Below are 27,964 nucleotides of genomic sequence, written 5' to 3'. Positions count from 1 at the left end.
GAGTCCTAAAAAGATGTCTGAGAACTCCCAATCCTACCAGCAAAAGTGTGACTTCAAACAAACTAGTCCCCTCTTCCTTTATCCTCCACTTGGAAAAACAAGATGCTACTACCCATGGCCAGAGACCAAAACAAAGCATGATGAAAGCCTCAGGGTGCCGAAAAGGACTGCTTCTCCCAAAACGTTCCCCATGGTCTACAGGGGTAACTTAAATCCTATCATTAGAAATCCATTTTCAGACTTTCCTTGTATAGAGGGACACACAAAAGAATAGGTAAGATACAATTTAAAGAAAAATTACTCAACAAACATAAATAAACATCATCCAGGTCAAGAAACAGATGACTATCAACATCACAGAAGTCCCCCAACCCCGACATTTGTTACATGCCCCTCCCCAATCATTACCCCTCACCTCTCCACTGGAGGGGACTACAATCCTGAGTTTTACCATAATCATCTCCTTGGTTTCCATTTTACCATGAAAATGTGTCTCCCTAAATAACACAGCTTACTTTTTTCTGGTGTGTGAATTTCAAGTAGAATCATATGGAGATATTTTGTGGCTATGTAATGTTCCTTTTACTTTACAGTATGTTTGAGAGACTCATCCATGTATTTACGTATTCATTCCACTACGAATGGACATCTGAGTTGCTTTCACCTGTGGCTCTTCTGACCAGCATCACTATGAACACTCACACACGTCTCCTGGCGCAGGTGTGCTAGAGCTTTCTAGAGTGCCTTCCAAGCATCCAAGTGCTGGACCCTCGAATTTACTGGAAAATGACATACTACCTTCCTAAGTGAATACATATACTTATGTACATACATGCCAACATACCTACACACCAGCTGTGTGTGCAGAAGAAATTCACTCTTTGAATTAATTACTGCTCCTCAAAGATTCACTGTTATGATGTAGATCCTACCAGCAAAGTAACAACACATTAAGCTAGATGTATTCTTAGCAAAAGGTCCGTCTTCAAAATGGCATTTGAGAATTGGACCAGAGGTATACACATCACACAGCTGATTCTAGAATAAAAAGTAATGCATAGAGGCACCTGGGTGGCTCAGTCGTTAAGCGTCTGCCTTCGGCTCAGGTATTGATCCCAGGGTCCTGGGATCGAGCCCCGCATCGGGCTCCCTGCTCCGCGGGAAGCCTGCTTCTCCCTCTCCCACTCCCCCTGCTTGTGTTCCCTCTCTCGCTGCATCTCTGTCAAATAAATAAAATCTTTTAAAAAAATAAATAATGCATAAAGTCCAATCACCCCCTGTCTTCTGTCTCCCTTCAGTGCATGTGCTTAGCTAAGCTGTAATTATGATTAAATCCTACTCTCTACCCCTCTGTCTGCACACAAACAGCAGAGTGAAAGAGGGAACAACACCCCTCTTCTTACCTTACATTCATGCATACCAACTCCAGTGGGTCTCTAGTACCACCCAGCAAGCAGACCACACTTTCCTACTTCGTTCATTCTCCCACCCTTGTAGACAATGATTCTTACCCTTCTACTCTCTCACTTCTGGTACCTCCTCCGTGACCCTCAGTCACAGCATTCTTACTCCACTAAGAAAACAGAAGCAGTTAGAAGGGAACCCCTCAAGCCCCTGTCGCATCAACCCACCTCCCCGTATCCATGCCTCTGTGTTCCGGCCTTTCCTCTGATTACAGTCCAACAGCTGTCGGAGCCCCAGCAATGGGCACTCCCAACACCTGTACAATATAGATTCCATCACTGCATGTGGACCAAAGAACATAAATCCAGTCATTCTCACCTCTTCCCACATTATATTTTGCCCTCTCTTCTGTATCATTCTATCAACAAATGAACATGCAGTTACTTCTCCCATCTTTAAAAAACATGTCTTGACCTACTTCCCGCACCAGCCTGTCGCTCTCCTTCTGAAGATAACAAAAATCCTTAAAATTAAGAGGTGTTTACATTTGCTCTCTCCAATGTCTCTCCTTACATATTATTTTTAAATTCAAGAATGAATTTATCCCACCACTCCAACAAAACTACTCTTGCCAAGATCACTAGTAACCCCATGTTGTTAAAAGTCAAGTGTCAATTTTTGGATGTCATCAAGTGCATTTGACACAGATCCCCCCTTCCTGGAAACATTTAAAGATTCCAGTTTCCTGGTTTTTCCTTCTGCTGCTCACTCTCAGTTTTCTTTGGTGGTTCCTTTTCATCTCCCTAACCTCTAGACACTGAGCTGCCCAGTGCTCAGTAGTTTTCTACTAATAACTCCCTTGGTCATCTCATGCAGTCTCATGACTTTAGATATCACCTACAGGTTGCCATCCCCCAAATGTATATCTCCAGGCCAGGCCTGGATCCTACACCCCAGAGGTCTTCATCCAACAACCTGCTGGATGTTTCCTATTGGATGCTGTGCTGGGGCTCTTCCATTTGCCACTCCAGATTCACCCTCCTCCCTCTTCCTCCCTGTTCTGCCCTAAGAGGTTGATCTGTATGGACGACAGAAACAGGCTCCCTTTGCCTTCTGGCTAACAGTAGGTTAGGATTATGGGAAGCCCTGGCAGGAGAATAAAGGAGGTAAAGAAGTGTAAGACCAGAGTATTTATTCACCTGTCTCCCTCCCTCTGGGGTTACCTTCACTGGCTAGATCTCTCGAGCAAAGGTGATTCATCCTCTCAAGGTCAATGGCTCTATAAGAAACTCTCCCCCAGAGTTTCAGTAACTAGGGGTAGTAACATCTCTGCTGTTTCCTGCCCTCCCAATGCTCTACTACCTATGTGCTCTCCCCACATCCCACCCATACTTGTGTAAATGATGCCTTTGTTAAAACTTCCTTCAATTATATTGAGTGTGCCATCTATGTCCTACAGGAACTCTGACTAATACAGATGTCCAACTGGCATCTCAATTACAACACATGCAAAATGGAGCACTCCCATAGTTTGATCCATCTCAATTAATGGCCACTCCCTTCTTACAGTTGTCAGGCCAAGAACCTGGCATTGGCCTTATACATCTTTTTCTGTCATACCCCACATCCGCAAGTCCTGGATGCTCTTCCCTCAAAATAGATCCAGAAGCCAGCCATATTTCACCAGATCCATGGCCACCACCCTGGCTAGAGCCACCATCCCTGCTTGTTTGGATTGTTGCAATAGCCTCCCAACCGCTCTACCAACAACACCAGCCAGAGTGATCCTGTTAAATATAAGTTAGCTGTATCACGCTTCTCTTCAACACCCTCTGGCGGCTGCTCATCTCACTCAGAGTAAAAGCCAACATCTTTAATAATGGTCTACAAGCCTCCCCATGATCTGGCCACCTGTGCTTCTCTGACTTCACCATCTACTTGCTCACTTTGCTCCAGCCATGCCGGCCTCCCTTGCTCTTCTCTATACTCCCACCACAAAGCCCGTGAACTTGTTACTCCCTTTGCCTGCAACACTCCTCCCCCAGATATCTTCAGTGCTTACTCTCTCACCTTCCTCAGGCCTTTATTCAAATGTCATCATCTCAAGAATACTTTCTCTGGCCACTCTTTCTAAAATTGTAACAGCCTCTCCCCACTTTATTTCTATCCCGAGCAATTATCACCATTCAGCATCTTACGTACTCTCTTTTCTTTAATGTGTCTCTACCCTTTAGAATGTCCGCTCCAGGAGGCAGGTGTTTTTGTCTGCTCTGTTCTTTGCCATATGCTCAGTCTCTAAAATAGTACCTGGAAGTAGTGGATACTCAAAAAATTGTTTAATGAACCACAACTAGACACCATCCAGTCAACCAGCCACAGTTAAAAAATCTAACAGTATCAGCAAAGACAGCGAACACTAGGAATCCTCGCTCATCTCCACTTTGGAAAGCAATTAGGCTATATCTAGAAAAGTTTATGATGTACACATCTAACAAACTATCAGTATTTTTTTCTGGGCTGTGTATTTATTTATACAAATGAAAATGGTATACTAAAAGTCGGGGACTCCAAGGAGTATAGTGAGCCTATCTGGAGAATATTAATATTTTATGATCAGAGAAGATAAGTCCATCTCTCAAAGGCAAACTCTTACAGCCTGACTCCTACAATGAAGAAAGCAGGCAGCTCTTCTTAGGCATAGGACATGGTGAAAAGAAAATGATGAATCAGCAACAGAGTGAAGAAAAAATAAAAGCACATATCAAAAGATGTGACAATTACAATGAATCATGGAACACTACATCAAAAACTAATGATGTAATGTATGGTGATCAACATAATAATAAAAAAAATTTGAAAAAAAAAAAAGATGTGACAATTGTGATAGCCCAAGAAACCAGTCACAAACAAGTCACTTGGGAAGAAATCAGTAAGCAAAGACAGACTACAGGAAAAAGACATACAAGACCCAAATCATGTCAGGTTTTAAGCTGTAAATAAAATGCTAACATAAATAACCAAAATCATAAGCCACTGGGCATTACTGTTAGGTCAGACTCGAATTTTGAATCACCTTCAAACATTCATGCAGGATCTTTCATGTGCCAGACAGTGTCCTAGTAATGGACTACACATTTGATTCAACTAAAACCACGTAGTTCATGTGTCAACCTTATTGCACTACTTCAAGTTTTCCCTACGTCCTTTAGCAGAACAGCTAACAGAAAGTAAAACTACCTTTTACCTTTCTCCCAACTTGAAGAAAAGTGCTTATAAGCCTGTAATTGGCCAAAATTCAGGCCACCAGAGGGAAGTACTCATCTGATCAGCAAGAAGATTTGAGTCATCGGTCCCTGAACAGTCCGTGAGTTGGATGCCATCAGCAAACCTCTACAGAGAGGGTTATGGTGTGTGTGGCATAGAACATAATGACACCAGGCTGAACTTTGTTCTTCTGACTCACACTCACATACTCTCTCCACTTACAATTCTCTTTCTACTCAAAGGGTTTAATTAAATAGGAAGAGAATTCATCACTTTTAGGATTCTTAGTCTGGTACGGGCATTCAAAAATATATACAGATGAGAAAAAAAAGAAAGGCTGAACTCAACAGCAACATAAAAGTTGGGAGGAAGAGAGAATTTAAAGCAAATTGTCTGAAAAAGCTTCATTTTATTTCTCTGCTTCTTACCTCATCCTTTAAATTTGTTTGGACCTAGTAATATTTTGTTATTGAGGTAATTGTAGATTCACATAATACTTGTAAGAAACAAAACAGAGAGATCTCCCATACACTTGACCCAGTTTCCCCCAATGATAACATTTTGCAAAACCATAGTATCATATCACAACCGGAATATTGATATACTGACATTGATGTAACCCACCAAGGTTTTTCAGATTTCCCCAGTTTTATCTGTACTCACTTGTGTGTATGTGTCTTAAGTTCTCAACAATTTTATCACTTGTGTAGGTTTATGAATCTACCACCACCATGGAGAAAATGATCAGTAGCAGCACTACAAGGATACTTCATGTTACCTTTTTATAACCACATCCACCTCCCCCATCCCTAACCCCTGAAAACCACTAATCCATCTGCCATTCATCCTTTCAACCCTCACGCTACAGCCTAGTAGAGAGTAGCCATCTATCCAACCAGCCCCGCTCCATTATTTCCTGTTCCTACTCTCCTACTCTCCAGCCTCGCACAGTGGCACATCACTCAGGGTGGCGTCTATCTTCAAAAACAGCTGGCCAGAGAAGGAAAGAGTACTGCACCTTATTGATAGAGAACACTGTCCAAAAGCAAAACAGAAAAGTTTTCACGTTCAGGTACACCAGTCTCTACTATGTGCATATCCTAATATGCATATTCCTGGCTATAAAAGGGGACAGAACACATATTCTAGAAGCTTGGTAAAGCTTTGTACAAACATAAATATCGATTCCTCTGAAATCAAAGAAAACACTTCTATTTTCAGACTACCCAATTTAGAGGGGCATAGTTCAGCATTTTTCATTTCCGTAAAGCCTTTTATCCATTTCAGCCAGGACTTAAGTCCTTCTACATCGGTACATGGAATCCCTAGCTTCCTGTTAAGGAACCATCCTTCTTCCTTGCAAGCCATCAGATACAGTGTCCTTTACTTGAATTTAAAATCCAAAGGACAAAATGAACTGCTAGTTATTGCAATGTGGTTTTAAAAGGAACATAAATAAAAGGTCTATGCAACTTTCAGAGCATTAAACCATATGCATGCAACTGGAATTCATACCTGCTGAGCTGAGGAGAACACTGAAGTCCGTCCCCCTCTGTGATTCTCCACTTTCATTATTGACCTCTTTTTCAATATCTTGATATCGATCCCAGTTAGAGACTATCTTTCTTTTAGAATAATTTCCCTGTTCCTCATTCTCTTCTCCATAGGTCTCTGCATCACTGTCATCTTCAACCTGCAATCATTAGAGACAAATCAATACTCAAGCAGTGGAAACTTCGACCTTAGCAGCCTTAGCAGTAAAGTAAAACCAAACAAAAAAAAAAAAAACAGTACACCAGTATCACAATTGAGAGCACATTTATAGACCAAGTTCTCCGAGGATACTAAATAGTATTTCAAAAGGACCCCATTATGTCAGAATGTACTTGCAGGATAAGCTTTTCCTTTAGCTTTGTAAAGGAAATCTGGCAAGTTCCTGCCTAAAAATTTGTGTAACTGATAGGGCTAACGTCTACCCCAGTGTATCCTTTTTAAATAGTTGTTTCATCTTATTCAAATAATCAAGGCTATATGAGTCTTAACCTTAGAAGACTTTAGGATAGAAATCAACCATTTCAGGAGCACCTGGGTGGCTCAGTCGGTTAAGCGTCTGCCTTCGGCTCAGGTCATGATCTCAGGGTCCTGGGATACAGCCCCGCATCAGGCTCCCTGCTCAGCAGGGAATCTGCTTCTCCCTCTCCCTCTGCCCCAACCCACCATTCAAGCTCTCTCTCTCTCTCTTTCTAAAATAAATAAAATCTTGAAAGAAAAAAAAAAAATCAACCATTTCAAAGCCTACCTACTCCCAGAGTTTGGCACCACATAAATACCACGGAAACAATCTGCACTCCCATGAACGTAGGGAAGTGAGGAATGAAATCTGACCTATATAAGTTTACATGTCAAATGACCAAGTTTGTTTGGAATTGGTAATGATTAAGGTTTTTGCCAGCTTGTGCAATGGGATCTTTTAGTTACAGAAATGTAGTCCTTTTTATGCCCAAGAATGTGGCTTGAGAAAATTGAAACTGCTACATAAAAAACAGGCATAAGTATATTATTATAATTAAAGATCAATAAGCAAATAAAAATGATAATACACAAAATATTATAAGGAGGAAGAGGTGGGAGAGAAAAGAGAATGTTTGTAAAAGTTAAGTAAATCCCCATCTTTCATTTCTGGAAGACAATAAGCTAAATATAAATTTGATACATTCAAAAAAATAAAGTCACTGGAAATAAATCATTTCTAGGTGTTGCACAAAAATTTGATATACAACTTTTTTTCCAATTTTAGGGATTAGTTTTTAAAATAATTCATTTTTTAAAATAAGTATTTTGAAAGTTTAAAAAAGTAGTAAAAAGTAATAAAGCTTAAAGACATTTGATGTAACCTAGAGAAAGGTATATCTTAAAAACTCCTAGAGATTTTGTGTTTGGTTCATTTTGCAAAGATCTGGGACAAAATATGCAAAGTCCCAAGATAGAAAGAATAGAACAAATAAGGAAAATACTGATGAAAACAATGTGAAAACCACAGAGGCATCATTATTATGTTAACAACATCATTACAACATTAGTACGTTAATTTTGTATACTGAAAAATATAAGATACTGATGGAAAAAATTAAAGAAGACACAAACTTAAAGATAGTCTGTGCTCACAGATCAACAGAATATTGTTAAAGGGTGCCTGCGTGGCTCAATTGGTTAAGCAATTAACTCTTGATTTCAGCTGAGGTCAAGATCTCAGGGTCATGAGATCGATCCCCACATCAGGCTCCACTCTGAGCTGGAGCCTGCTTAAGATGCTCTCTCCCCCTCCCATTCCTGTTTTCTCTCTCTCTCTCTCCCTTCCTCTCAAAAAAAAAAATAATAATAATAATAATATTGTTAAAATATCTATAAATAGGGGCACCTGGGTGGCTCAGTTGTTTAAGCATCTGCCTTTGTACATGTCATGATCTGGGGCCCTGGGATTGAGCCCCACATAGAGCCTGCTTCTCCAACTCCCTCTGCACCTCTCCCCCTCCTCACTCATGCACATGCTCGCTCGCGTGTGTGCTCTCTCTCATAAATAAATAAAATCTTTTTTTAAAAAATCTATAATCTCAACACAATCTACAGATTCAATGCGATCCCTATCAAAATTCCAATGGCACTTTCCACAGGAAAAAAAAAAACCTGAAAATCTCAGCAGACTCCCTACTGAGCCCAACACATGGCCGATCCCACAACCCGGAGATCATGACCTGAGCCAAAACCAAGAGTCGGACGCTCAACCACCTGAGCCACCCAGACACCCCCAGACTAAGAAAAGGTTTTAAAAGCTACCAAATTAGGCGCGCCTGGGTGGCTCAGTCAGTTAAGCATCTGCCTTCAGCACCGGTCATGATCCCAGAGTCCTGGGATCGGATCCAGCCCCATCCGGTTCCCTGCTCAGCAGGGAACATGCTTCTCCCTCTCCCTCTGCCCCACCCCGCCCCCCAGCTTGTGCACTCGCTCTCTCTCCTTCCCTCCCTCTCTCAAATAAATATTTTTTTTAAACTACCAAATTAATCAACCTTACAAGCCCCGACCTCCAGGTAAAATTCTATGAATTAGGTAAACGTCAACAACTTTTCTAATAAAGAAGGCACTAAATGAAACCATAAAGACCACTGCTTCTTGGTGTGGTTCTGATTTAGAAAAAAGCATTTTGCTTTGTCAATCTATTGACACACACAATAACCAGAGATACTACTAAGAGGACTTCAAGCAAAAACTTTTCTTAGTTAAGTCATTTAATTAAAAGATTTTATATATACAAAAATATCAACCTTGATAGGAGGGCTGCACGTAGGCTCTGAGGATTCCTGGGCAAGCTTAGTGTACAAACCTCACTCCCCTTGACCACAGCTGCTGACAGGTCACTTTCTCCTAAGGGGGCAAGTGATAGGTCAGGTGCACGTGCCTCTTCTTCCTCTTCCCCGGATTTCAGTGCATGGCCTTAATGACCAGATTTTCTTTTCATGGTCTCAGTTAGATTTTCACTCCTCTTATCCAGCAGCATAGGACTGGTTTCCTTGGTTACTGAGGTTTTAATATCATCACCTTCCACTTTCCAGAAAACACACAGACCATTAAATAGCTGTCATTTATCTGGCCAACTTTAAGACACTCCCCAAACTCTCGAGTCAGCAGAGGGAGAGAACTTAATTAACAGGGAAACAATTATTGAACTAGAAGGAACCCGAATAGCCCTGGTGCACCCTCTGCCCTCAAGTCAGATCATGTAGAAATCACACGGGGCCAGTCAACCCTAGACCTGAGCCTGTGATGATGTCTTCCACCCAAATTAACCATATGGCATCCTTCATAAGCACAAACTGCCCATTCCTTAAACATTATTGTTTGTTCTACATTTCTTAAATGCCCCACCACCTTTTTGAGTTGTTATAATTGAAATGAATTCGCTAGGAGTGATTAGGCCATTGCCACCATCTCAGCATCACAAATTTTGAAAATAAAATTAAAATTAAAAAGCACCTGTACTTTTAGTTCCTTCTCTGGACACGTTTCTTTCTTTAAATATAACTTTAAATGGCATTTATTTTCCATCTATCTGTCCCTACAATATATCTGAAGAGGACTGCTTTTGTTCCTTGCAAACATTCCTACACTATTGCCAACATTCCTTCAACAAGTTTAAGATTTCTTCATTTATTTATTTGACAGAGAGAGAGAGAAAGAGAGAGCACAAAAGCAGGGGGAGCTGCAAGCAGAGGGAGAAGCAGACACCCCCGGAGCAGGGAGCCCAATGTGGGGCTCCATCCCAATCATGACCTGAACCGAAGGCAGACGCTTAACCAACTGAGCCACCCAGGCGCCCCTCCATGACTAAGTAGTTACGGAGCATCAGTCACCAGTTCAGGCACTGGGAGTACAAAAACAAATCAGACAAGATCTTGCGCCTTATGAACCCAGAGTCCTATGAGGAAACCAGAGAAGCAAACATATACTTTAAGAAGCATGGTATGTGTGCATGTGCATTCCTAAGATGTTATAAGAGCACTGAAAAAGCACCAGCAATGGAGGAGAGAGAGAGATGGAAGACATCTTCAGGACCAGCCTTGCGAGCCAGAGAGGAGGAGGAGGAAGGCATTTCAGGTTGAGGGAACCATATAATTCAGCTCCAGCTGAATTTAGCTGTGGACGTGTGGCCTAAGATTAGTCTAGTGAAATAAGCACCCGCTATCTCCTGCTAGAAGGCAGTTCCCAGACTCCCAATTAGCAAAGAAGATGCTTGTAACCAAGGGATAACAGCTGTTCAAAACAAAACCCAAGGAGGTCAGTGGGAAGATGGTAACAGCAGCGGCATGGTTTTTTAGTCTTCCCCAGTGCCCCATAAAAACCACACAGAGCAACTAGGATAGCATGATCAAAACTCCACGGAATACATCCATACAAACTTAGGCGGCAAGCTCTCTCCACAAAGCCCCAAACATGAGCACGTAAGAACAAACCGTCACAAGTCCTGCATGGTACCTGTGCTGACCAAAGGAAGCAGAGAGTCAGGGGGACATCTGACAGACCTGAGCATCCCAAAACAAACAACGGGCGCTCAGGAGGAAGTGTGCAGGCCCACTGAGAACAGCAGCTGGAGGGGCGCCTGGGCGGCTCAGTCGCTGAGTGTCTGCCTTCCGCTCAGGTCATGATCCCAGGGTCCTGGTATTGAGTCCTGCATGGGGCTCCCTGCTCAGCGAGGGGCCTGCTTTTCTCTCTGCCCCTCACCCCACTCTCGTGCTCTCTCTCTCTCTCTCTCTCCCTCAAATGGATAAATAAGGTCTTTAAAAAAAAAGAAAGAAAGAAAAAAGACAGAGAAAGAAAAATCAAATAGAAAAAAATGACCCCGTGGATACCTGGGTGGCTCAGTCGTTAAGCGTCTGCCTTCAGCTCAGGTCACGATCCCAGGATCCTGGGATCGAGTCCCACATCGGGCTCTCTGCTCAGCGGCGAGTCTGCTTCTCCCTCAGCCTCTGCCCCTCCCCCTGCTTGTGCCCCCCCCCTCCCTCCCGTCCTCTGACGAATGAATCTTGAAAAAAAAAAAAAGGAAAAGAAAAAGTCCCTTCTCACCAGCTATTTGGGGACATTTTTCACTTAAGATTTTTCATGCAATGTTCCCATTACCATGTAACTACCAATTTTAATAAGTTGTAATTATCAAGATAAGTGATTTCAGTTAGCCTTATTAAGAAGTTCTAAAAGGATTGAAAACTCTACAACCTGACCACTATTTATTCCAGCAACACTTAAAAGGATTGCATTGTCATATACAATTTTGTTTGCTATTGTGCTTTATCCAATGCAAACAACAGGGTCAATAGATTTTTTTTTTAAGAAATTCAGCGGGTTTTTTTTTTTAAGTTTCATTTATTTTCTTTTTTTTTTTTCTTTAGTAATCTCTACACCCAACATAGGGCTCTAACTCATGACCCTAAGGTCAAGAGTCACATGGTCTCCTGACTGAACCAGCCAGTGTCCCTAGGGTCAATAGAGTCTTGATTTTTTTTTTTTAATGAAATCATCTAGTCTTCTCCAAGCCTCAAAATAGAGGTTTCACTACTAGACAATGTCCTTTCCTACCTTTAGAATAGAACTTCTTACTGATACCTTTGCAAGCTTGCTCTATGATATCAATCCATGGAGGTAAATTGAAAATTTGGTTGAAACAATACTATCTCTCTTAAAGCATCCATGTAGATCATCTGGTTTAAGCCCTGAGGTTTTAAAGAGGAGAGGAGGTTCAGAAAAGGACTTGCCCAAGGTCTCACTTCACAGCAGAAGTAGAATGACAAATCTGCCTAGAATGCAACCCAGTGCTTTTGCAAACATGTCTCTTGACTGAGCAAAATCTTAGTAAAATAAATCATTCTCTCTAATGTGTTAAGTCTCTTCATTTCTAAAGCCTTTATGAAAGTTCTATTCAAAACTCCTGACTACAAGTAGAAAAAAAAAAAAAATAACACATTTAAGTGGCAAAAGCAGTATAGCAAGCCAGAGACTGATGATTCAAAAATCATCCTCTGATGTTGAAGCCACCTTCCTTACATCAATGACACTATCTTGATCTCTCAAAACTCATTCTTGTTCAATGATCTTATTTAATTTCAAGGAAGTCCTGGAAGATAACTTAAGATCTTACACATAATTATATATACACAGATGCAATACAATCGAAACAGGTCACGTATCCACTCCAAACATTTAGCATCCATACAAGAGAGCAAATCTCTCACACAAAAGCTTATTCAACTTCAAACCATTCACAACAGTCATTTAAAACATCACGATTCACAGTGTGGTGAGAGGGCTCAATAGTAAGAAATCACTTAGAGTTCAAAGCAATGAATATGACCAGAGATTGGGAGGAGAGAGCCACATGTAATCGATAACAATAAAGAAAAGATACACAATTTGAAAAGAATTGAGCATTTCCAAAAATTATAGAAAGTACTTCAGAGCAAAACAAAAACAGAAGATGTCAACAAACTGGTAAAATGTAAAAAAAAAAAAAAAAGAAACTGTACAAAACAGGTGTGATCTAAATCTATGCTTAATTAAAAGATGAATGCCACCATCTGGCAGAAAACCCTTCTCCCACCACCTGACAATTCAGTCAAATGGACTGCCATCCCCACTGCACCTCCATTAGTGACAGATCAAAGTCACAGACGGGCAGCTCGAAATCTGCGTGCCTTCAAGAAAGCTCCACATGTGACACCGTTTAGGTCCCTTGGCTGAATGTCGATCTTCTCTCTCTTTTTGAGGAAAAGCTCAAAGATTAACTAACCAGGTCAAATTTCAGAAGATACAAGACCTAATCTCCACACAACTTTTTCGTTGCCCTGTCTTTAGACAGGGGCCAAACTCGAGCCCTGACGAGTACAAACTGTTTGATTTGCCAGTTCACATTAGAGAACAATGGACCTACCAGAACTCTGTCCCTTCTAAGCACCTACCTCACGGGGGACAGCCCATGTACAGTGACCCAACGAAGAGGAAGGACCAACCGTCTGCCAAGTCTTTCTTTGTGCATGTGGTTTAGCGGACACTGCTGAAATAAGGTTGTGTGTGCTTCCCCCTTCTCTGGCCTTCTCCCAGCTGAAGCGCCTCTTTTGAATTTATCCTCCTTTTCAGCTCTTCCCTGCTGAACAGAGTTGTATAAAATGCGTAACATTTCTCTTCTGTGGGCTGGCTGAATTTTTCTGTGTGTTGAAATCTTTGCTTTTATCTTCAAGAGCACTTGCACATGACATTAACACGAAGAGAAAAGGACGGACACACTCAGCGCTCCTGTGAGCGGCTCCCTTAAAGTAGAAGCCAACAGAAATCAAAGCTACTGCAAAAATCGTATGTAGAGACTTCATGTGCAAATATTTTGTAGATGGAATAAGGCGGCATTGTTTGCGATGAAGAAGAGTGCACATGTTATGCTTAAAACCTACTTTTGCCACACCACGCAGGACATTTGAAAGGGCCTCGGATGGCATGCACTACTTCTCTGGCTACACTGTGTTCTCTCATTCCCCAGCCATCAGCGGAATGACATCATATGGTTACATACTAGCAAAAACTCCTTCCTTCTGATCCACACACTTTAGCCAAAATGGAGAAACAAGAAAAAGAAAATGCACTTTTCAGAGGCAGACAGATTCGACAGATAATTTCCCCTATGAAAGGACAGAATACTATAATCTGCATTTCCCTTCTGCAGCTCTTTTCAAGTGTGACCTTTAGGAAGCTCTTCCAACATTGGGGAGGCAAAAACTTTAATTAAAAGAAAGGGCAGCAAAGACGCCTAAGGAAGGGAGAAAGCTTTTTACCTTGCATTAGAGAAAGGTGGATTTTCTCAAAGCTCCCATTCGCAAGGACAAAATGCAAATCCCAGGAACAGGATTATATCAAACACACAAGCTAAGGGCCTTGAAGCTGGGCCACAGTGCAGTGTACCTAAATAACCACACACTGGTAGAATTCCCTTGGAATTGGCAATACTATCATCATGCATGCCTTATCTTTTGTACAAGTGTGAGACCATTTATCGCTCTTCATAGAAATTTAAAGCAACACTTCATTCCACCTTCTCAGGAGCCCGAACAACAATGTCCAAATACTCTTTTATGAAAGAGGCACAAATTAAACTCTAGTATTGCTTTCTTCTAACAAGGAGGTCTGTGGATTTAAAAATCATAATCAAAACCCTCAAGAGGAATAAACTTGAAAAAGCTAAAGCCTATTTAGGACACGAGCTCTAACTGTGGCAGAATAAAAATGCTGTATATTCCTGTAACATCTGCCTCCAAATGGTACCCCCAGTGGGATTTCTGCAGAGGCAACACTGACTAGATTGAAGTAATTTGAAATTCAGAGCCCTTCCCTGAGAGTAAGACACTGTCATTATCACAATTTTGACAAGGAGAGAAGAAAAGAAACTGTCTGTCCAGAGTGTGAGATATGATTAAGATAGTTCTGAATGGGCTAGGTCTCAGAGACAGACCAAGAGAATAAAAGGGACCGGAAGAGGGCCCTGGGAAACTGAGGGTCTATCCCGAAGGAAATGTCACAATCACCAGCCAGATAAACCCCGCTCCCTTCTACACAACCCCAAGACCAGACTTCAGGCTTTAGCCACAGCAATTTGGTACATTAAGGGAAAAAAAGAGAAAAAAGAGAAAGGGAAACTCCTTTTATTCTTTTATCTAATGGTCCCGAAGAAGATTCCACAAGAACAGAGTCCTGATCCAGAGTGGTAGGTTCTATGACCATGAAAAGAAAAAAAGCAATCATAGATTTACAACTCTGCCGAATAGACAAGCTCTTCTCTTTCACCACAGAGGAGGGCTGAGAACCTAATTTCATCACTGACAAAGTATTTCAGGTAATAAATGATAGTCCTCTCGGTCTGGAAAACTTGCCCTTTTAGGATCTGGTGAAAATTATAATTAGATGCCTCTCCAATAATTATTTCCTTTTTTTCCATTTACACAGGGTAAAATACAAAGTTCTATGAGTTTAGACAAATGTAGTCATGTAACTACCACCACTGTCAAGATACAGAACAGTCACATCAGTCCAAAATTTTCCATCATGCCACCTCTCCAAGGCTTCTTCCACTTAAAGTACATTCATAGTAGATCCATCCTTGTTGTTGTGAACAACAGTGGTTCGTGCCTTTTTGTTGCTAAATTGTGGTGCCCTGTATGGACATACCACAGTTTGAGTATCCATTCACCAGTTACAGAATTTGGGTAAAGCCACTGTAAGCATTCACAAATAAGTTTTCATTTCATTTGAGTAAATAATAACCAAGAGTGGGACTGCCACATCACATGATAAGGGTGTGTTTAACTTGATAAGAAGCTGCTGGGATTTGGTACTGTCATTTTCCTATGCCATTCTACTAGTCAGATAGCAATTTCTTCTTTGTGGTCTTAGTTTGCATTTCCCTAACAACAAATGTTGTTGGGCATCTTGGTGCTATTTGCCATCAATGTATCTTCTTGGGTGAATGGTCAGTTTAAATCTTTTCCCTTTTTAATGGATTGTTTCTTACTGGATTTTGAGAGTGCTACATATTTTCTGGATATAAGTCCTTTGTTGGATATATGACTTGAAAATAGTTCTCCCAGTCTGTGATTTTTTATTTAGAATTTATTCCTTAGTTTGAGGTTCACAGCAAAACTGAGCAGAAGGTCCAGAGATCACCCACATACCTTCTGTGTGGCTTACCTTTTCATGAAAAAAACAAATGTTATGATGCACTTTTCTTTTGCAGATCATGCTTTTTGGTGCTATATGTAAGAACTTTTTGCCTAACCCAGGGTCACAAACACTTTCTCCCATGTTGTCTCCTAACAGAACAGCTACCCTTCCATTCATTTCAAGACAGTTTAACTCATGGAGCAGTTATTATAACGGCTTTAAAGTCTCTGATAAGCTCAGTATCTGGATCATCCTGGAGTTGGCATTTGTTGACTCGAGTGTTTGTCTCAAGAACTGGTCACATTTTTCTGTAATACTGTGAAATCTTAAATGCAGAATAACATCCTGAATATGAAGTTGTGTAGACTCTGGGTGCTATTAACAAATCTTCTGGAGAGCATTAGGTTTTTTGTTCCTTTTTATCAGGCCATCGATCTGGCGAGGTTCAGACAGCAAGTTCTCCCTCCTCTTCTGTGGGCCATGGTTCCCTGGTCACTCCAGTTCTCAAGGCTTTTGCTACACTGCTTTGGGTCCATCTCCCCCATGTGCAGCTTGGGGCGAGTCCTAGCCTCAGGCTAGTTCATAAGCACAGGACCCCGTTCCAGCCCTTTCTAGGGTTCTCCCAATCTGCTGGCCCAAAGGTGGGATTTCTCTTGGAGTTCTAGCTGTCCGCATGGCCCCTCAAGGGGCAAAGCAGAGAGAGAAAAATAGTCGGGAAAATCTCCTCAGAGAGAACATTTAAGCAGAGAACCTGACAGGATAACGGAGTAAACCATGCAAGGATTTGGGGATAGAAAGGCAGAATGTTTCAGGCAGCAGGTGCATAGGCCTCAGGAGAGAACAATCCTGCCACATTCAAGGGTCAGAAACAGAGCCAGCATCATTATACTGGCTACATTGGACGGAACCTAGAGGAGAGAGGGCAATAATGAGGCCTAAGAAGCAAGCAGGCATCAGATCATGAGGGGCTTTACATGGCATGGTAAGGAATTTGGATCTTATCCTAAATGTGATGGGAAAGCAGACCTATAGAGACATGAAAAATGCAAGGTTTGATCTAACCATCTTTCTCACTCCCAATCTCAACCACAAAAATTACCTTCAGATTCAGAGTTAAACATGATGTTCCAATCCAATTCATCCTCAGTCTTAACAGCTCATGTAGTCAATACAAAGTCAAATCATGACTTTGAAGATGAATGAAGCATTCATCCATTAATCCACCCCCAAAGCAATACTTATATATCATAAATACCTTCAAATGCCAAATTATTCCTTTTCTACTAGAGAAAAAACTGAAAGACTAGATTTAGTTTTTGAACTTGTATTTTTTATAAAAATCTTCCAACACAGTACACTAAATCCCCAGGTACCCATAACCCAGCTTCAGCAATTATGAATAATTTGCCAGTCTTGTTATCTATCACCCTTGGCTTCCTCAAACACAAACACACACACTTTTTAGTGGATTTTTTTCCAGAATTTTTTTTTTAAGATTTTATTTATTTATTAGAGAGCGAGAGAAACAGCATGAGAGGGGAGAGGGTCAGAGGGAGAAGCAGGCTCCCTGCTGAGCTGGGAGCCCGATGTGGGACTCGATCCCAGGACTCCGGGATCATGACCTGAGCCGAAGGCAGTCGCCCAACCAACTGAGCCACCCAGGCACCCTGGAATATTTTTAAAGAGATCTCACATATCTATCATTTCACCCATATTTCATTATATATCTCACATTAAAAACTTTAAATATAAACACAATGTCTTTTCCATACCTAACAAAAGAAACAATAATCCCTTAACATGACCTGGTCCATGTTCAAATTTCCTCCAAATAGCTCAAATCTTTCCTTTTGTATTTGGTCTGTAAGAACGAGGATCCAAACAAGGCCAACATACTGCACATGGCTAGTATGCCTCTGTAAGTCTCCTTTAACCTAGGTCTGTCCTGCAGAATTTCCCACATTTTGGATTTGACTGTTGCTTCTTTATGTTGTCCTTTAACTTGTTCTTCTATCCCATTTATTTCCACAAACTAGCAACTCTATCTAGTGCCCTGATTACAGTCCAGTTTAACACCCATTAGTGGTTACTGTTTAGATTAGTTCACTAGGAGCTAAAAAGTGGCAATTTTCTATCATTTCTTTAGCATTAGGTGCAATATGTATTTAAAAAAAAAAAAAACTATCTGGGGTGCCTGGGTGGCTCAGTCATTAAGCGTCTGCCTTCGGGGTGCCTGGGTGGCTCAGTCGTTAAGCGTCTGCCTTCGGCTCAGGTCATGATCCCAGGGTCCTGGGATCGAGCCCCGCATCGGGCTCCCTGCTCCGCAGGAAGCCTGCTTCTCCCTCTCCCACTCCCCCTGCTTGTGTTCCCTCTCTCGCTGTGTCTCTCTGTCAAATAAATAAATAAAATCTTAAAAAAAAAACTTTCATCATCAACTATTTGGTTATCCTAAAGTATATAGTTTATTCAGGAAAGGATAATTGCTAAAACTTTTCCCTTACTTTATCAATGTTTAGAATTGTGCATTGTTACGTAGCAGCCTCCAAAGATAACCAATGAGGTGGTGGTGGGGGTAGTATCATTAAATACTCATATTTGCTGCCTTTCAATCAACTGCATTTCTTATTCTTATTGATGCTCAAATAGTCCTATCCAGTGGAAGCTCCAGGAACCTTTTATAGCATTCTTGCTTTCTGCCCCACACCTGGAATCGGCCTTTTCTCAAAGATGCCTGGTCTTTTTAAAGTGAGAAATGCTATTTAGAAACTATAATCTGAAGCCGAGAGTGTTCACTGTAACTGGGTTATCTTTGTTTCTTTTTCAGTAGAAAACACATACTTAAGATAAAAGTCTAAGTTCATAAAGATACTTAAGTTTAAGATTACAGGTTTTTTACTTAATTGCTACAATTTTTAGATTACTTTCTCTTCTCTCTTACTCTGAAAATCTTAGTTGCTAACAACTTTCATTTTAGTTTACTAACAACATTAATGTAACTACTTATTTCATTTACCCTGCAATATATATTTAATATTTTCAACATAATGATACCAATATCACTACCAAGAATACTGAATGCAGTTTAAAAGTTCTCTTAAGTACATTTGTTCTTAGGATTTATCTAACTTGGGATACACAGCCAAAATATCATCTTAGAGTCATTTGAAATAATTATCTGTTTGGGTGAGCTATACCTGATAGATTCATGTGAGGGCTGTTATTTTGTTTTGTTTTCATTTACTATCCAGCTTTAAAATGAAGATTTGCACACATGCTCACACATTACTACATATAAGCATCAAGTCGATGCTATTTTCCATGTTTGCAACGGTAGACAGAATCAACTGGTCAAACTGTTTATGGGACTGATCATCAAGACACAGGATCCAGTAAAAAATATAGTCCTGTATCCTTAGAAAAATGGCAGATTCCAAGAGTGGGGCAGAAAATATACACGATAAACCTAGAGCATCTAGTATCTAATAGTACCAGAAAGTAGAGGGGCCAAACATACACAGACACATACAGACACCCCTGATGTGGGTAGATCACAGGAGCACGGGAGCCAACTGAAAGACCTTCTAATGGACAAAGCTGAACAATTTGAGCAATAAAATAAAGTAGCATTGGATTATAGCCCACAGTAAAAAATAAATATCCATTGAGTCCACACTAGCATAAATAAGTACATAAATTAAGTGGGGAAGACAAATCTGCCATGCAGAAGAATTTACATAGACTCTCCATCTTCAAAGACTGCAGAGTGACTTCCTTCCAGAAAATACAGTATAGAAGACAGATGGGAATAACGTTACAGTAAAGAAACCTGACAACTACTACCTCAGCTAGGTGGCAAGGTCAGCATCAACAATAATGATAGTATGTACACTTGATATGTTAGGATACTGGTACTTTACCTCCCCAAACCCATAATTTCAGTCTAATCCTGAAAGAAACATCAGACAAATTCCAATAGAGGAGCATCCCTCTATTGGAATAGAGAGATAGTTAATAATGTATCAATATTAGTTCATTAACTGTAACACATGTACTCTAATAATGTGAGATGTTAATCATAGGGGAAACTAAGTATGGGATATATGGAAACTATACCATTCTTTCAATTTCTCTGTAAATCTAACACTGTTCTAAAAAGTCTATAAAGTCCATTTTTTAAACCATAGATAGATAGATAGATAGATAGATAGATAGATAGATAGATAGATACATCTCCCTATGTATATCCCTGCAGGGTATGTGCTCTGGGACTACATAGCAAAAGGAATCACCCTGTCCCATTGCTTTGAGTTGTTTCAGTTGATAAAATGAGACTGAAAATTCTAATCAACAAAGCAGTTGAGATTGTAAGTCTTTTACTTTTTCTGAACAAGCACTATCTGCACTCTACCTACTAGTTAGGTATATAGACATGTTTAGAAAATATTTGTTAGGCCTCTCTAAGTAAGTTCACAGTAGCAATATCAAGTAATTACTATTATGCGGAAAACGGAGCTGGTGATGAGAATAAAACAAACACGACACAGATTTTAAGTCTGAACAAAAGTATGAACACTCTCTCAGAGCCTAAAATAATCCAGAAGTCTGAAACAATGGCCCAGATGTAGGCTAAATATAGGTGTGATAAACCATATTTAGCTCTTAGGATGGGGTGGCTGGGCGGGGCGGGGGGAGAATGACAGTTTGGTTACGGGAATATCATAGGGGAGAAAAAAACTAATGTTTATTATTGACCATAGAATATACAAGATTTTGGTTTATCAAGAGAGGGCATGGGTTTAAACACTTGAGAAACACAGAGCAGGATTCTTCCAGAAAAAGATGAAGGACAAGAACTCTAAAAATCTTCAAAACAAAAGTTTTCTTATACTGTCTTAAGTAGATCATACTGTCTGCCTCTGATAGGCAGAATGATGGGCTTCTCCAAACCCATCCATGTCCTAATCCTCTGAAACTGTGAATATGTCGGGTTCACAGAAAAGGGGAATTAAGATTGCAGATGGGAATTAAAGTGGCTAATCAGCTGACCTTAAAATAGGGAGATTACCCTGGATTATTCAGGCGGGCCCAATGTAATCACAGGTGTCCTTAGAAGTGGAAGAGGGAGGCAGAAAAAGAGAAAAGGGAAAGAGATGTGACCACAGAAGTCAGAGAGATGCTAGGTTGCTGGCTTTAAATTTAAAGGAGCTCAGTGGTAAGGAATGTGGGCAGCCTTTAGAAGCTGGAAAGGCAAGGAAACACATTCTCCCTCAAGCCTCCAGAAAAAAAACCACAGTCCTACGAACATCTTAGCCCAGTGAAACAGACCCACACAGGGACTCCAGAAGTGTAAAATACTAAATCTGGATTGCTTTAAGGCACTAAGTATGCAGCAATATGTTACAGCAAGGGTAAAAACACATACACTGCCTGCAGAAAGAACTCTCCTGCTTTGAGCGGGAGAGCTCGTTTAGGCCAGCATCAGGTGGTGTTTCTACCGCATGCTAATTTAAAGGAAAAGGAAAAATATGTTATTTATACTTGTGAAGTAAACAATCACAAATAAGAAGGGAATCAAAAGACAGTAATCAAAAAATTGATATATGTAAGCTACAGCAAAAACCAGGCTGGGCTATTCATTTCAGTAATAGGTGGCCTTCACATTAAAATTCCTGTCAGTTTCTTATTTTACTTCATCTGAAATCTCCACATTAACCACTGTAAAAACAAAACAATTTATTTATGGTTACAGAGTTAGCTCTCTGTCTTAGTCACCTCATGCTGCCACAACAAAATACCACAGATGGGGGGCTTAAGCAACAGAAATGTATTGCTCGCAATTCTGGAGGCTGGAACGTCCAAGATCAAGGTACCAAGGTGTGTAGTGAGGACTGCTTCTGGCTTGTACACAGCCACCTTCCTGCTGTATCCTTCACACAGTTGAGGAGAGAGTGAGCGAGCTCTGGTCTCTCTTTCTCTTCCTAGAAGGGCACCAACTATATCAGCTAAGGGCCCCACCCTCCTCACCTCATTTAACCTTTATCACCTCCCCACAGGCCCTATCTCCAAAAACAGCCACCTGGGCCGCCTGGGTGGCTCAGTTGGTTAAGCGACTGCCTCCAGCTCCGGTCATGATCCTGGAGCCCCAGGATCGAGTCCCGCATCGGGCTCCCTGCTCGGCAGGGAGTCTGCTTCTCCCTCTGACCCTCTTCCCTCTCGTGCTCTCTATCTCTCATTCTCTCTCTAAAAAAAAAAAAAAAAACCTAAAAAAAAAAAAAAACAAATACCGCCCCCTGGGGGGTTAAGGCTTCAACATATGAACTTGGGGATGGGGGGAGGACACAAACATGCAGTCCGTAACACCGTGAGTGATCACTGTTTAGGTCAAAAAACAAAAAAGGAAAGCTATCTTGCCCAGAGAATATTCATTCAAGAAAACTATCAAGTCATAAATTACCATAAACAAAAAGGAAAAGCTGGGAACATAAAGAGCTTCCAAATAGCATATTAATATACAACTTATATGTTCGTTAATGTATTAGTATTTCATAGATATAGAGAGGGACACTGGCCAACTGTCTGTGTTTATACAATGTATTCAGTCAGCTCCTGCACTAAAAAAGAAAGATGCCTTTTCAATTTGTTCTTTTATAATAAATGTGTATTTAAAGACAGACCAGCTTCAAAAGCGGGGAGGTACAGATGGCTATGGCACCGACACGTCTCTACATACATAAATTGCACTATAAACTCAGTGTCTACAATCCAAAAAAATTAAGAAAATAGTGTAAACAAAAGTCAATATACAAAAGAGGCTGATAACCCAAAATAAAAGAACTCCCAGAGTTTGCTATTGATTCCACAGTATTTATTCCGTACAGTTCTCTCTTGACTCTAAGCCATTAATGCTCAGTAACGAATGAAACTATATTGAAATTTCACAAATACGGTCATACATAACAAGATCCGGACTTTATACAAGTCAGTTTCAGTCAACATCATCTAAAAAGACCTGTATCAAGGAGAAAATACTGAACAGCATATTAAACTCACAGGTTTGCTAATTATCCTTGCCTGAATTACACTTGACCATGACATACACAGTGATGGTCAATCAGAGATAATGACCACGCCTCTGAAAGATAAGAAACCCCATCATCAAAAGGCATCCTTCTGGAACTTGTTTCTCTGATTGCTACTCCTCTTCTCTCTCTGGGTAAGCCTGTACTATTCCAACAGAACAAGGGGAGGAGAGGCGTGAAAGAGAATGAGGAGTGTGTGTCAGAGTTTCCAGGCTGGTTTGAAGCAATATCAACAATCTAGAAAGCCATCAAAATTGAAGAGTAAAGAATTATAATCACTACCAAGATTTTGCTGCTGTTGTGTGGTTTTGATCGGCTCGACAAAGGTCCGAACGTGGTCATCTGTGTAATGACTAAAGCAGGGAATGAGTGTTACTCCCGTTGGAAAAATGCTGGACTGCTTACCCCACCTGCTGTTCACGGGTAAAACTGTGATTTGCTTGCTGGTTTCATTTTGGCCGCCTGCACCTGAGGCCTCAGCATGGCCCAGAAATTTTCTTTTCATTGTTTGGAAGCTGGACAAGGGGCTTGGAATTAATACATCTAGTTCAGCCTTCATTCAACAGATGGCTTGATTGTCCTTTATTTGATTAAGCCAAAAAACACTTACACATTTGCTTTTAACGCTACCATTCACTTCTTTTTTTTTTAAAGATTTTATTTATTTATTTGACAGAGACACAGCGAGAGAGGGAACACAAGCAGGGGGAGTGGGAGTGGGAGAGGGAGAGGGAGAGGGAGAAGCAGGCTTCCCGCCGAGCAGGGAGCCCAATGTGGGGCTCGATCCCAGGACCCTGGGATCATGACCTGAGCTGAAGGCAAACGCTTAACGACTGAACCACCCAGGCGCCCTACCATTCACTTCTGATGGTTAAAAATCCTTTAATCACAACTTTTTTGCAAAGAGGAACGAGGCATCAGCATTTCAGCCACTTCTAAGCAATCTGTATTTCCAGAAGGGGTCCTTACAGAGCACTGTGAAGCTAACACTTATTTTTGTTTTCGTCTACAGGATGATTTAATTGATTATAACTAGAATGATGGCACTCTAAAATCAAGCAATCTCTTAAAGACTTTTCACATGTAAATACTTTATGAGAGAGAGAGAGGGAATGAGAATGAATTAATACTTGTTGGCTACAGACGTCCCAACTTTAGAAAAAAGAAAAAGAAGAAGAAACCAAAAAATTGAGAAGGCACATGGATGCAAAACTTTCCCAGTCTTTTTAATATCACATATCACAGCAGCCCACTAGGAACCTCTTATGTTTAAGTAACTAGAATTTGGGAATGGGAGTATGATTTTAACAGCTTACGGAGTGCAGTATGGTGAAGCCACACGCCTAGACTTTAGGATACTGGGCAGAAACCTCAATTTCTTTTTCTAATTGAAGTATAGTTGACACCCAGCATTACATTAATTTCAGGTGTACAACATAGTAATTCAACAATTCTATATATTAGGCTGTGCTCCCCAAGTGTAGCTACCACCTGTCATCATACAATGTTATTACAGTATCATTGACTATACTCCCCATTCAGTACCTTTCATCCCCATGACTTATTCATTTCATAACTGGAAGCCTGCACCTCCCACTCCCCTTCCCCATTTTGCCCCTTCGCCATGCCCCTCTCCTCAGGCAGCTACCAATTTGTTCTCTGTGAGAAATCCCAATTTCTAAGTCATTTGGTGGAAAACCTTATATTTCCATCTCCATATTTAACCACTCCACCTTCTGCTATCTCAAAGAGTAATGAGATATATATTGAATAAACTAGAAAGGCTTAAGTCAGTAAATCAAAAGGATGAACTACAATTCAATATACCCTAACCAATTGCTATATTAAAAAGAAAGATATTTATGTTTGATGGGAAAACACGAAAAGTACTTAATTGTTCTAGGAGGAAAAAAAATTCAGAATTCATTGTTTTGATCACTCACGACAAAATTTTAAATCTCCTCCTAGAAGTCAGAAACCTCAAGTTCAAATATTAATCCCACCTCCAATTACTTGGCTGTATCCTTAAAAAGGCCTAACTCTACCCAATTACTATTTCTTCATCTATAAAACTACATTTAATACTGCCTACCTCTTTCACAGGGAGATTCTGATAATCATTTAAACCTAAGGATTTCTTTTAGGGCCTACTCTGAAGAAGCAGTTTTGGTTCATTTAAATTTTGTATTTTTTTATTTCCTTACTCCTATGAGTAATGCATGCTCATGGTAACAAAATAAAAATTAAAATAGTTCAGAAAGATATATAGAAAAAAGGCAAAGTTCCCTCATCTTCCTCATCTCCTAGTCTCATTCCACAAAGGTAACCACTACATATGTCTCCCCTAGAGCCTTCCAGAAATAGTCTCTGCATATGGATGAATATCTTCTTTTTACACAAATGGAAAGATACCACACTGACTTTCCTTAAGTAACTGCTCCCCTCAATATAGGGCATTTTACATATCTACCCCAGTCTTTAACAGCCACATGGCATTCCTCCACAGACACACCATAATTTATTTAGAAGTTGTTTCCAGCTTTTCCTTAAACAAAGCTGCAATGAATAATCATCCACTTATATTTGCTAAGTTGTTCAGGCATACCTGCAAAATAATACAGAATACAGAACTTCGGGGCCACAGGCTAAATTTTGATGTCAAATTGCCTCATTTATAGGTTGTATCAATTTCCATCAAAAGAAGAGTATTAGCCAATACTGAATATCATCAACACTTTTTTAAAAACACATAGTTTTAGGGGCACCTGGGTGACACCTTCGGTTAAGCATACACCCCCTTGGTTTCAGCTCAGGTCATGATCTCAGGGTCGTGAGATGGAACCTGACATCAGGCTCCTTGCTCAGTGGGGAGTCAGCTTGAGATCCTCTCTCCCCTTCCCTCTGCCCCTCCCCCTGACCCAGCACTCTTTGTCTCTCTCTAAAATAAATAAATAAATCTTAAAAACAACAACAAAAAAAACCCCACATAGTTTTAAAGGCTCTTTCTATAATGTAGTTTCCTTACGAAGTTTATCTACAAGGAAATTAACATGGATTTTTAAATATTTGTAAGCAATCTATGTTTCCACCATCTCGTTAAAGCAAATAAAAAACCCACAATTTCCATTTATCAAAAGAAACACAATTAATAATAATAATTTAAAAATTCAGGCACAAAATATTCCAGAAAAGAGAATACTGGTTGCCACAAACTGAATACGGTTAGCCATCATCAAAATGAAGGGCCTTTATATCATTACCGTTATTACCCTAAAATTTTACCATTATGCTAAAATGTAAATGTCTCTAAATACTGGATACTTGTCTATGTTCCCCCAGGGTTTTAAAAGTGTTGCTATGATGCTAGCATCTTTTACCTAGAATGATGTGTGTAACAATTTAAAAATTTTAAGAAAATCATAAGAAAACAAAATTTGAGCCACAAGAATGCTCAGGCCTGGGTTAGGTCCTGACCTAACTTTACAGCATAAAGGAACGTTAACAAAATGCTGGTGTGCTTTCATTCTTCCCTGCTAGGTTAAAAAAAGATTTCTCTAATCCCATTATTTTCTACATAAAATAAATATTGCACATTTTTACGAATAAATTGTAGTTTAAATTTAACAAGTATGTTCTCTTGCCAACTCATCACTAACAGTTTAAGGAAAAAAATAAAATAAACACTAAAATTTCTTACGGAATCTGACATTTCAAATATCATAATAAAAAATACAGAATTATATAATCAGCTTTAAAAAATAATAACTGACCCCAAAAAAGTGGCAAAGGTAAAAGTGGCAAGGAATCTGACCTACAGATAAGGTAAGAATAAAGCCTGATTAATATATATAACAAATTGAGTATAACCAGATAAAAAAAGAACAAAATAGTGAAAAGGGGTTCTCTAGATAAAAGATCTCTCAAGGTGCCTGGCTCAGTCAATAGAGCATGTAACTCTTGAACTCAAGGCCAAGAGTTCAAGTGCCACACTGGGTGTAGAGATTACTTAAAAAAAAAAAAAAAAAAAAAAACCTCTGGATACTATAATTCCTGTTTTAAAATATCTGTTGTTTGCATTGAATTATAAAGTTTAATAGACTTAGAACTAGGAGAATATAAAATCCAATGTGAATTAATGTTCGTGTATAAATCTGGCCCTTGGGTGAGCAATCTCTTTTAGCTACTGAGCTTTCAACCATTAAAAGAAGAGTACTTCAAATAGTGTAACAAACACAAATGAAACATAAAGGGTTCACCTGTCCCGAACTCCCAAAATGACACTGCCTAAAAGCACACTCGCTCTAGCTTGCACCATTTAGCTTCCAAATTACCTTCTCAATGCTATTAGTCATTCAAGAAACATTTATGGAACTCTTTCTGAAAATCATAGTGCTGTGTCATGTACAGGCCCTCAGACAGCTTAAAATTAATGAAACAGACATACAAGAAGTAAATAATTAACTGTAATAAAATGAGGGATGAAAGTAAGTGCTATGTGTCTGAAGTACCAACATTGCTAACTGAGGAAAACCAGAAGCTTCACAGAGAAAGGGGGCATTTGAACTGAAGGTTCAATAAAGAAGGAGTAAGATTTTGAAAAATGGTTAAGTCTGAAAAATATAACAGTAGAATATGGATTACAAACTATAGAATTCTGGCTAATTTAAGCAGAAAAGGAATTTACTAAAGGAATTTCCTAATTCTAAAGTAGCTCCTAAAATTGATGAGAAATCTAGAGGCTGGAGGAAAACAAAAGTCAGGAAACAGGCTGTTGAGAACTGATACAGTAACGTAACAGAAATAGACGAGATAGGATGCCATGGTAACTGCCATAGTGAATAATCTCTAATTGTCCCACATCTATAGGTCACTGCCTCAAGATTCAAAGCCTGATAAAGGACATTAATGAGTCAACTGGCAAAATCTCAATAAGGTTAGATAATAGTATTCTATCAATGTTAATTTCCTAATTG

General features: G+C 40.0%; 2 protein-coding genes across 2 annotated transcripts in view; one reads left to right on the top strand and one right to left on the bottom strand.

Moving 5' to 3' along the window:
* CHRM5 (cholinergic receptor muscarinic 5) overlaps positions 1–27,964 on the top strand; it is a 72,524-nt gene that overhangs the window by 18,467 nt on the left and 26,093 nt on the right. The gene's annotated exons all lie outside the window — the stretch shown is intronic.
* The window catches only part of AVEN (apoptosis and caspase activation inhibitor), a 173,896-nt gene that overhangs the window by 135,312 nt on the left and 10,620 nt on the right, over positions 1–27,964 (bottom strand). The window contains exon 2 of the mRNA XM_025884029.2: positions 6,184–6,361. Within this exon, the coding sequence (XP_025739814.1) occupies positions 6,184–6,361 (178 nt within the window). The remainder of the gene's footprint in view (positions 1–6,183; positions 6,362–27,964) is intronic.

Source organism: Callorhinus ursinus, unplaced genomic scaffold (genome assembly GCF_003265705.2).
Source record: "Callorhinus ursinus isolate GAN/ISIS: 27379988/994484 unplaced genomic scaffold, GSC_fseal_2.0 scaffold25, whole genome shotgun sequence".
Lineage (NCBI taxonomy): Eukaryota > Metazoa > Chordata > Mammalia > Carnivora > Otariidae > Callorhinus > Callorhinus ursinus.
The sequence above is the reverse complement of the archived record's forward strand: the minus strand, read 5'-3'. Positions and strand labels throughout refer to the sequence as shown.